Here is a 12,016-nt window from a genome sequence, read left to right as displayed (position 1 = left end):
CAGAAAGCTCTCCTGCCACGTCAAGGCCGGACACGGCCCCAGTAATCAAGGCATTAAGGCTGGCCAGAGAGAAATACTGCTGACGTGGGCTGCAGCAGGTGCCAGGGAATTTGCTGTGTCACTGTGCACTGCCAGATGACAGGCACACAGCAGATGATGATGGAATCTGACTGGACGCTGACCAGCTTGGCAGGACGGAGGGAAATCTGGCTTCTTTGCTTACAGCCCAAAAGCAGGATAGTCTGACACGGGGTGATGGCAATCCCATCCTGCAAAGTGCCAGGGCAAAAATGCCTGGGCTAGATTTGGTATCTGAATCCAAAAGAGGGTAATTTGGGAGTGAAACAGTACATCCTTGAGAGCTGACAAGAGAGACAGCAGGGAAAATGTCATCATGTGCGAACAGAATGATGCCAAAGAAAGGTGTCAGGGAGAAGAACATAAAACAGTGTCAGGATGTAAGCATTGGAATTTCTCTTAAGACATGAAAAGGTGATGGAAGGAAACATCTTCTTGTGCTCAGATCCTCACCATGGCCTCCATGCGTGCCCTGCGCTCCTCCTCTTCCTTTTTCTTCCTCATGTTCTCCAGATCTTGCTTGGCCTCTGCAAATGACTGTAAGAAAGTGTCGAAGATGCCAAAAAATTCATCTGGCTGCATCTTGCCCTCGGTCTCTCCAAAATGCTTCAGTGCCTTGGCATACTGTCAAGGGGGCAGAAAACACAAGAGCCGTAATTAGGCAGGCAGTTTGGTGAAAACTGCAAGGATAGCTTATGAGTGACCACACCATGTAATTCAATACCCTTTGAGCATTCATGTTGCAAGAGTAGAAACTACCCCCAGCAACAGAAGTGCTTCTCCTTAAGGCAGGTGCCTCTGTCCCTGAAGAGTCTGATCTCCTGGATATCCTCTGGGCAACGTGCAGCAATACAGCTGGAGAGCACTAACTGTCCACTGATACAAAAAGTATATTTAGCTCCTGAGGGTAACAGAGTAATTTCAGAGGATGACACTGTGGCCACATCTCGGCTGCAGCTGCAGGACAGCCAGGGCATGGAAGATAGTGAGCTATCTGGGGAAACACATCGTTTTAGTCCATACTTTCCCCTTCAAATCCACATTTAAAATGCCTAGAGGTAAAAGTTTTTTGCTATACAGCCAGAGTCTGTCCTCTCAGAAACCTTCTGCCATGTCATCCATCTCTCTGGAGTCCTCTGAGTCAGGGTGTTGCCTGGGAGAGAGGAGACTATAGACAGACAAGGCATGAGAGAGGGGCAAGGAAAGCAGCCAGGGCTCCCGGGCAGACTTAAAAGAGTATGAATACATCACAAGTGGTTTTTATTTTAAAAAGCAAATGTTGAGGCTGCAGGACACATACGGAGGCAGCCAACTGGCAGGACTTCAGTCACAGGGCAATCCTGATGGGGATATGGTAAATCCACAGCAACCCCTGGCTCTTGGACATCAGTCCTGCTGCTGTTGTACTCTCTCCTTTGCACTCTCACACTCTCAAGCATGTCTTATGGCTCACCAAAATGCACTCAAATGCATGCACACATAGTCTGTCAACAGCATGTACACACATACAGTAAGGGCTGTGTAAGGACAGACATCCACTGCCCAGCTGCCCTCCCCCACACATCTCTGTGCCGCAGCAGGCAGCCCCAGGAACACACTCCTGACAGTGCTTGTGCCCTGATGCACAGCTTCCCTAGCACTCCCTGCTTGCACTTTTAGCACACAACCACAGAGCAGCAGAACATCCTTACAAACCTCAGCATTTACTGGGCCAGGCTATGGACTCTCTTCAAGCTCTCTCATGCACGTATTCAGCCCATACTAACACAGCCCAGCTTCCCTTTCCTTATGTGGGTGCTCTTGGAGAATGGAAAAGGCTAAGAACAGTTCAGGCTCTGATCCCAGCACAAAATGAGTTTGGAAGCAGGTCTCATAAACCCCTCTGGCCCTGTACCAGGTAAAGCATAAACAATGTCTCCCAGTCAACTGCAGGAGGAAGAAATCTCCAAGGACAGCAACTTCCTTCTGGCACAGCCTGAGAGATTCAGCATCTCCCTTTCTCTGCTATGCCTGCCAGGCCCACAGAGCAGTTTTAAGCAATAGATTCTTTTTTTCTTTCTTTAAAAAGACTGTGTTCTCAGCCAGAAACAAACAAAGAAACCCAAAGAATCTTGGAAAAAAGGTGTTGGATGAAATGCAAGTTGCTTTGAGCTACCAAACATGGCAAGAGTTGAAGGAAACACTACATAGAAACAGCAACAGATTGCTTCTCTGTTTAACTCCTAAGCCTCTGAAGACATACACACAAGTACGCACACCTACACCCTCTTCCCATCCCTCTCTATAATTTTATCTGTATATAATATACACAGAGGCTCTTTGAATATTAGGGAAGTGCAGCAGTCTACAGTAACCCACAGTGAAGCAGCACCAGCTCTTTGGCAGAGAGAATACTGGCTGCAAATACCACAGAGGGAGATAAAGCATCTCCATATGCTCTATTTTCTTGTCTGGTTGCTCCAGTGTGACAATCAGCCAGGGAGCCAGGGAAGTGCCACAGAAAGACTTCAGCACTTCAGGCATTGCCACCACTGCTTGAACACACAGAGCACCTGAAGCTCATTGCTCACAGTGGATATGCTAACTGGAATTTTCCCACTTAATTTGCCATTAAAATTGGAAATAAAGCATAAATTAAGAGCCATGACTAGAGCTGCCAGCTAGAAGGAAGGCTTGTCCAACTGCTGCCAAGCCTGAAGTCAGGGGCAGCCCACAGGAGACACCTTGCAATGCACTGCCTCCATCCTGTGTTCCTCCTGCTCAGCAAAGGTGAGTGAGGGGGCTCACAGACATGAGCTGGTTGAGTCCATGAATGTCCACAGGGGTTTCCTAGTCGCCTAAGGAGGTTGAAAAGGCAGGGGCTCCTTTCCCAGGGCTCTCGGATCCTACATACATGAAAGTCTCCTTCAGAGGGTGGTGTTGTCTGCAAATGTTCAGCAAAAGGCCTGTCACCCAACTCCTAGCACCAGCTAGCTCGTGTCACACTGGCAAGGGGGGCTTTTGCCACTGCCTGCTCACTGCCACTCTGAGGAGGAACAGTGTTGCTGTGCTGGAAAGACTCAGCAGCCTGGGAGCCTTCCAGACACACTCATGAGTCTAAGGTGTTGTGGTCTCCAAGGAGCAGCAATGAGGCTGAAAACAGCCTGTCTTTGGTGCCCTGTAACACAGGGCTTAGGAGGTCACAATCACTTATTGTAAAGCAGTGAAAGACAAAAAGCAAAAAAATCTGTGAGCTGGATGACCTAAAACAACTACAAAAGGAAAAATCTGGAGTTCACTGAAATAAACATTCTCCTTCTTTCTTTACTCTCTCTGGAAAAAAAAGCTGACTGTGCAAAAAAGCTGACTGAAGGCAAGTCAGGAGATCCAGCTTCTGCTGCCAGCTCTGCCCATGATGTGGCTTGGGAACTCATGCTTCCTTTCTGAGCCTTATGTCCTCCAGTCATTACAGAACAGAAAGTGTCACCCCACTAATCTGATATAGCAAATGGCAAAAAAACAATTGTTCACATCTGTAGGGCACTGCACTAATGTGATGCACTATTGTAGAGAGACATGCTGTCTTTTCACAGTTTAAACTACAACAGACCCCTCTGGCTTTATTACTTCTACTTCTCTGTAATTCTGGTTCTGTGATCACGTGCTTTTCCAAAGCACTGGTGCTGGAATGAGGGGCAGTGAGTTGCTGCAGACAGCCTCCACAACGCTGTGGAGGCTTCTACCTGCCCACAGTGGCTAAAATCACACTGCCTGCCTCACGCAGGGCGTTAAGAGGCAAGTGGCACAGACCAAGGTGCTCTGGATTTCAGCCCTCTCTTCTCATCTCTGTCATGGGCTTTGTGTCACCGTGTACAGATCACTTAAGTGTTCCATGGACAGATTCCCAAACAACACCAGCTCTAGTGCATAGTTGTGAAATCTGTGGCTGAGTCCTCTTGCATGAAAAACACTTCCCAGAATTTTGTGATGTGCTCTAATATTGTGGAACAAGGGCTGAAACTTGCTTATTCCTGAAGTCATCTGGGGACAGATGACATGGGCAAAAGCAAAATGGAAAACTGTGTTTCAGCAGGTTTTCCACTGTAACACAGAACGGTATATCTTTTTTCATTAAAAAATTCATTTCTGCACCATAAGGGCCCCCAAGCTCCATGATATAACAGGTCCACGAGCTCAGTGCCAGTTCTGCTTCCTCTGCCAAACTTTCCACTGAATTTATCCTCTTGCCAAAGCAAATCGTTTAGACAGTTGTTTATTTTAAAAAGCCATTTTAGCAAGGAGAGGGAAAGCGGGACAGCAGCACACACAAACTCTGCTGTGCTTGCCAACGAAATGTTAAACAGTGGCAGAAGACCTCTGGAAACGGCAGGAATGGGGCTCTATGAGGAGGAGGAAAAACAGCCATGATAAAAATTTCCTGCTGTCTGTACTGTCTGCTGTTGTGGGAGGAGCCAATACACAACTGAATTATACCATGTAGCCATGGAGCATGAACTGTATTCCCCAGACAAGTACTCTGGAGTGTGTTCTTATGAAGACACCAATTCAGTACTGAGGCAGGTTAAATAAATGTCTTTTCTCTTTATGGGACAAAGTCAGATCAGTTAATGGAAAGCGGCCTGCCAATTTCAGGCAGGGCTGGGCCCAGCTCTTCTTGTGCTCTTATGCACAAGATGCTCTTAAAGGATTCTTCCAGGAGTTTAACAGTTACATCGAGTTATAAGTGCTTTAAACATCTCTCATACGTAAGATGCCAACCTGCACTGCAGCATCTGAAGTTCTAAGTTACCATACAACAGCTATGTGATTTATTTACTAAATGGCTGGCAGTGTCTTTTGTAGGCTACCTCATCTTGACTCTCTCAGTCTCTGTCCTGATACATTCTTTATTAATTCCCCCAAGTCACTGATAGAAAACACCAGTCCCCAGAATGCACAGCTGTAGTGCACAGCCTATAACTGGCACTTGGACTATAGCATTTCTTTGTGCTTCATAGCATTCTGCCATTAATGACTATTTTCTTAAATGGTTTTCATTCAGCAAGCCTTCATTGCCTTTCTGTTCTTCAAAACAGTTACTGCAGGTGCTAAGCTTATTAAATGTATGTGCAGATTCTGAAATCCTTTCTCCATTGATAAATACCTTGCTTCAGGTAAGGTATTCCCAGCTGTCATCAGAAGGACTTTCCTACTCACCTTGCCCAGGCAGTAGTCTCCAGTGTCTCTATAGAGAGGCTTAAGTTTGACATTTAGCACTGGAATGGCAATATCTGACCAAGCAGACTTTGTACTCCTAACAAGATCCAAAGTGTCTTAAAACCAGGTTTTTTTATAAACGAAGCACAAAGCAGTTCTGAGGAAGTCTAGTGATCTAAGTTCATACCTGTCAATATTTAAGTACATAGCAAAGCTTCATATAGGACAAATGTCGCCCTTTTCAAGGAGAAAAATAAAATTCATACCATAGGAGGTTACTCTTCCTCTGCTTGGGCATTTTCATTGCCTCCCCACAGGAAACAGAGAAAAAAATTCAAGAATAAAATTCAACCTCCTCTTTCTTAAGTTTAAAAAAAAAAAAAAAAAGGCAATTTTCATCTGTTCAAACACATAAAAACTGGTGAAGGATTCCAGGGCAGAGTTTCACTTTCTCCTGCCCCAATCTTTCAGTTTATGGGAAATGGCAGAAAACATTATCCCTTGATCTAATCTATAAACTCCCTTATAAAGTGGTATTGAAAGTGAGAAAAACACAAAAAGAACAAGAACCAGCTGTGCTAGAAAGCCTGTTTAGAGAGCTGGTCTAAGTTTTCAATCAGTTCTTAACCAAGCCATCTGTTTACTGCATGAAGATAAGTAAAGTCACAAGGCTTCCTTTGCAAACATGGATGCCTGCATCTGACAACCTGCCCCTTTAAATGTAAAATATCACTTCCTTCCCATGCCACTGACTTTGAATGGTTCTGTTTTAAGCAAAAAGGCCAAAAAGGTACTGCACGGGATTGTGAAAAATACTGTCTGCTGAGAAGGTCAGCACCACACCTTGGTAATGGATTGTTTCCATAACTAAAGAAATTACTTCTGCTAATATTGAAAAAGTTTAAAAAAATATAAAAACTTCCCCAGTTTGAAAAGATAATTTATATTGTTTTAAGTCCCAGCTGAGGAAACATGGCTCTGATTAACTCATGGTAATCAATTAGCCACATCTATATTTAGGATACTCAACTCCAGCTGTTAAAACTAGGGCTTCATTATTATTAATAAATCTGTGAGTCAGACCAGTTCTTCCTAGGCTCATACAGATATTTTTCAAAGTCCTCCCTGCCCCACTACCTTTTTTCCTCAATTTGCTTTCCTTTGAGAAATCAAAAAAAGAACAGGATAATCACATGTCTTGGTCCTTCTCTTCCTTTAATTGGCTAGTTCCATGATGTTTCCATGGTAAGAAAAAAGCTTGTGATTCAACAAGCACAGAGAGCCCATTGAGGTTGGAAGATGTTATAAGCTTTGCAAAGCACATCTGGTTTGTTGAAAATTTCCAGCTTTTTCCTTTTTTTTTTCTTTTTTTTTTCTTTTTTAAGAAATAAAAGAAGAAAAGGAGGAAGAAGAGAGGGCCAAAATAATATGAAGCAAACATGAGAAATAGCTCAACACTGGTAAGGACAGACAGTTCCCTTACTGGAGTCCAAATGCAGCTCTTTGCCAGTGGAAGAACCAAAGCCATAGGTTGAGCAAAAGTTGGAATGGTGTGTGTTCAAACATAGCAAGGGTGTGTGAGGAGAAGGTAGAGTAACGTTTCCTAAGCATGTTATAGTCATTAAAATAAAACATCTCTTTATGTTGAGTGCTTTATGTTGGCTATGTCTAAAAAAGCGTGCAACAACTTCCAGACATAGTGGTCTGTCTGCAGGGAGTTTCTCTGGTTATTTTTAAAGCAAAAGAATGGCATTTTTCCTGCAAGTGTGTGATCAAGGAAAGTTGCGTTGCTGTGCTGGACATGTACCACTTGCTGGTTTTTAACCCCCAGCTGAACTTATAAAGAATCTGCACTGGGTTTTTTGTCTTGGTGTGCCAAAAAGAAAGGAGCATCACCATCTTTAACACCAAACAAAAACTGTGCAGTCTAAGCTATGGACAGAGTTGAATCTCCTTCCAGAAATGTGTGCCTATCTATAACGAAATTGAAAAATTTACCCAGTCATAATACAGAAGCCCCCAAACCATAGAAAACCAAGCTTTTCTCAGTAAATATAGTGGGGTCACAAAATGTAAAATTTTTTTTTTTGTGCTTAGAAAGCTGTTATGGTGTGAACATCATTATACTGGAGGTAGTTTTAATTTTCTTGAGCAACATGACAGCAGTGAAAGATGGAAGTGTTCAAGGCCAGGCTGGAGGGGGGTCTGAGCAACCCAGTCCAGTGGGAGGTGTCCCTGCCCATGGCTGGGGGAGGAGATTGGAACTAGACAGTCTTTAAGGCTCCTTCCAATCCTAACCATTCTATGATACTATGAAAAAATTAGTCATGTTATTCTCCCCAAATTTTTTAACAGCCTTAGTGGTGTTAGACTGCCCAGCTTTGCCCTCTGAGTGCTGCAATAGCTACTGTCCCACTAGTATTTGCCAGGGCAGCCCTCACTGACCACCAGTGGCTCCTACATATGCAGCTGCAAGCCACTATTACCAAGTCCATCTCCACAGTAAGGAAATATTTTTGAATTGCAAAATGACACTACTGCAGAGGAACTGGATGAATGAGGAGTCTTACTGTCAAGATTCTCAGCCTATATTTTCAAAATCTAAGGCCTACTGATCCAACAGCACAGCTTTCATTAGTAATGCAACAGGTCCTTTAACACTAAAAGGACTGACACCAGAGAGGAAACAATTAAATCCAAAAGAAATAGCATATTTGCTTCATATAGCCAAGCACTTTTAAGATGTCAGCCAACAAGGGCAGATTTGCCATTACATATCATTTACTTTAAAACTTGCTCTTCTTTAAACATTTTCATATGCTTATGATCTTTTCATATAAATTCTTCCTCATTCAGCTGAGAGACAGAGGGATTAGTGCCAGACTCCAGCCATCAGCAAAGAACAAGCTCCTCCGTAGTGTACCAATCTGGAAATGGAGATGCAGACAGTGAAAGGACAAAATGATTGCAGCAGCACCTGAAGAGTAACACACACATGGTTCTGGGTGTGTAAGAAGAATCCAAGAACTTCAGACAAACCACACATGTTTGGGATTTCTATCTTTGTACTGAAATGCACTCAGTTAACAGAGAAGTGGAAAAGATCAAGCATAGCTGGTATAGCACTGTACCAGCCACTAAGAAGAAAATTAACTCTATCCCAGGTGAAACCAGGACACCAAACTGCCAGGTACATTTTTAAAGGAAAGTGACAAAGCACAGGTGTCTCCAGCCGAATGAGCAGATTGGAAAGCAGTCAGAAGTAGAAGGTAAAAAGATATGAAGTCACCATCACTAACAAAGGTCTCATTTTTCAGCAGTGGCTTAAAAGGCATTCCCTTCCATACCTTGGCAAGGTGTAGTATCCTGTTATGGATACTGCCATTGCAATTCTAGGCCACACAAGAATGATATTAAGGAAGATTAGAAAGAAGTGGGTTAGAGCATTGATCCTTCTATTAATTCTAAAAAAAAGTTCTAAATAGAAATAGACCACATTAGAAAAAATAAAAATCTTCAGACTAAACAATTTGCAGTGTCTATTAAGTTTTCACTGCAGTCCCAGCATCTCAAATCACTGTTTTCACTTTAATTCAGGCTTTTGACTGAGCCGATGAAACTAATCACTTCAAAAAGGATTCTTACCTTGTCTCTAGCCTCGTTGAGAAGGTCTTCTAACTCTGAGAAGCTGAAACTGGCCACAGTGATGAAATCGCTCATCACGGGAACAAACCTGTCCCCTGATTCTCGCATGCGTCTCTTCTGATAATCCAGTTCCTGCAGAGAAGTAAGAGATAGAGACAGGCAAGTGTCAAAGATTCCTCAGTGATGAGGAAAGGAGCAGGAAATCTGTTTTGAGGAAATCTGTTTCACTCACTGCAGAGAATGCTCTGCTCCCACATTCATCCAGAGCTCTAACTTAGAAACCACTTTCTCACTAAGTCAGAAATTTTTAGACCAGAGAGGGGAGGTCACCTGGGATGAAGAAAGGTCCTGGTTACAGTTTCACTTATCCTCAAACAACCACTTCCAAGAAAGCCATCAACATGCTAAGTTTCTAAAGCAACTTCATCATTTAAGCATCAACTACATGTACTGCTGCAGGTTTTTTTTCCTATGTAAAATGACAAAGAGCTCTCTGGGCCTTAGGATTTTAATACAGAATTTTGCTCCATCATCTCTTCCCATGGTCAATCAAAATGCCGTATACTTGCGAGAATGTGCTCTAATCTCCTCTTTATTTCTCTGAAAAGCACCAGGTTATGCATATGAACAGCAGGTTATGAACACCAAAAGGACATCAAAATTGGTTCTCCCACTGAAGGATGAGGGGACAGATGCCAAGTGCAACACTTGTTAGCACCCTGCTAAGCATTAGCTTAGATGTCATAAAAGTGACAGGGTTATAAACTGGGGCTATTGCGCTAAGAAGAGTCATGGTAAAAGAAAGAAAAATACACAAAACCATAGGAAACAAAGATCTATCTGTCTGCTACCTACAAAAAGAAAAAATATTTGATTGCATGATTCTTTCTTCCTGGCTCAACTTTTTTTGTTTTAAGCCAAGATTACCCATAGCTATCTCTTCCTTTACTTTAATCATCATGCTTGAAACATGGAGAGAGCTACAGAGCTCCTCAAATTTATACTGACTAATTTATAGTGAGACTGGATGTCTTCCATGCCTGTGTTTGGCCTCTGTGCTGTTGACAGTCTCCTGGGGACAATGAAATAGTAATCTGGGCCTCATCTTTATTCTCAGCTGAATAATCAGTGGGAATAATAGAGCCTGACTTTTTCTGTAGGGAAAGCAGCATGAAGCAGCAAGTCAAGTTACGATCTGACCCTCTGTTCCCTTTGGAAAAAAATATTTTTGTGCGGGCTGCAACTCTAGCTCCATGCATGTTGGGTGCTTTCTGTGACTGGTTGTCAAAACAGTAGTTCACAGAGCCAAATGGGTAGGTTTATAAGCACCTATGGGTAGGTTTAAAAGCATCTATGCAGAGAAATATCTTGGGATTTGCTCCACACGGTGCTGCTGAATGCCAAGAATTACTTTGGCTGTCAGCTATCTAAAATCTGACATGATATATCTTTTGGTCTGGTGTGAGTTGGAAAGAGAATGTAACCACTAGAAGGAAAGACCACAAAGCACAAAAGGGGAAGGAAAAGCAATGAGGAGGTGGCCAGAGAAAGCCCACAATAAAGAAGTGCTACTTCCCCTGCTTTGTATTACATCCTCTTCTCCACTGGTTTTCCTAACACATCACAAGGGACAGTCCTGGGAGAACTGCTCAGTATATCACTTTGCAGTGAATTTTGTCTATGTTACAATCACTTTGAAATGAACCTTACAAATGCAAGAAATGTCACTTCACATGCTTCTAAGAATTATGCATGTTTTTTTCAGCCACTCTCTTCCATTCTAATTTTGAGGCTTATTTTAGCTCAAAGTTGCTCCACTCTCTCCTCCCTTTCTCTGGCAGGTGAGTATCACAATTCTGTCATCTTGCTCACTGCTGAAAGCTATGGCATTTGAGACTGTTACTGGAGAGCAGTGTTTTTAAAATAAAATTAAGATTAGGTGGTCTGCTCTTCAATTTCAAATTCAGCTCTTCACTGTAGAATTATTATCTCAAAATGCAAAAAAATTTTTAAACCCACACAAGTAACCAGTATGACTATGTAATCAGCCAGAGAGTGACACCACAGAATAACAAATTCCTCTGTATCTTCTAGAAATGGTCTCTACTAATCACAGTAGCACAACAGAGACTGGAACTGGCCGTGGTGGGCTGGGCTGCTGGTTCTCTAGAGGGATAAAATGATTCAGCCATGGTAGTTATTTCTCAAGTGGTGGTTATGATCTCCTTGCTGTGTGAGAGAAGGGCTCTGCTGACAAAATTCCCTTCCATTACTTATCTGTCCTTCTGGAAGCGTCCTACACAAAGGCAACAGCTGCATGAATGTCTTGAAAATGAATGTATCTTATTTTCACAAAGAAGTGAGCTGCAAATCCAGGAAGCCAAATGGTTCATAGTACCTTTAAGAACATCTGACTGTGAAACTATTTTTAGCTTTCTATTCTTAAGGGGCCTTGAAGAAACACCAGTCACTGTAGCCAAGGCTGTGGTGAGAACACACTGGAATAGAATCAAGAATCACACCTTCCCCTCCTCCCCCTTCCACCTGACAGTGATCTTCTATTGTTGCTATAGTGCTGCTTTTTACACGCCAGAAAACCACAAACTGAGAAGCAGACTGGGAGGTGCTGGCAGCCTCAGAAGGAAAATACCATGGCAGGAAGAAGACTGAGGTAGGAAGATGGTGATCGTATGGGAAGGAGAGGTTGCCCATGGAACCCATGTACAGAAATGAGAAGAAAAATCAGCTGTCGAGGCAAAAGGACAATCTGACGAAAGAAAGTAAAAGTCACATTTCAAAGGGGGGGAATTGTCTGTCCCAGCCAAAAACTGGGCCTCTTCATGTCCTGAACTCCATGTCAGCCTTCCCTTTACAGGTACTTCTAATTCCCAAACACTGTACTCCATGTATGGAGCAGTATTTCTTCTCATTGCTGTAGTCTCCCTTACCCCAACAATCCAGAAATAAGGTTGGGAAAGTTTGGTGTTTTTTTCACAGGAGGATCACTGGTTAATTACACCATGAACAGCTGGCAACAGCCAGACACCCTGGGAGGTGTGCACATCCTGCTGACAGAACAAAGATACCTCCCTCTACA

At 43.1% G+C, this 12,016-nt stretch overlaps 1 protein-coding gene across 3 annotated transcripts in view; it reads right to left on the bottom strand.

The window, feature by feature from the left end:
• The window catches only part of DAAM2 (dishevelled associated activator of morphogenesis 2), a 183,703-nt gene that overhangs the window by 5,423 nt on the left and 166,264 nt on the right, over positions 1-12,016 (bottom strand). For all 3 annotated transcript variants that reach the window (XM_066316031.1, XM_066316030.1, XM_066316032.1), the window contains 2 exons: positions 8,920-9,051; positions 532-702 (listed from right to left, as the gene is read on the bottom strand). In XM_066316031.1, the coding sequence (XP_066172128.1) occupies positions 532-702; positions 8,920-9,051 (303 nt within the window). The remainder of the gene's footprint in view (positions 1-531; positions 703-8,919; positions 9,052-12,016) is intronic.

The sequence above is a fragment of the Sylvia atricapilla genome, chromosome 3 (assembly GCF_009819655.1).
Source record: "Sylvia atricapilla isolate bSylAtr1 chromosome 3, bSylAtr1.pri, whole genome shotgun sequence".
Lineage (NCBI taxonomy): Eukaryota > Metazoa > Chordata > Aves > Passeriformes > Sylviidae > Sylvia > Sylvia atricapilla.
This window is presented reverse-complemented; position numbering and strand designations above follow the sequence as displayed.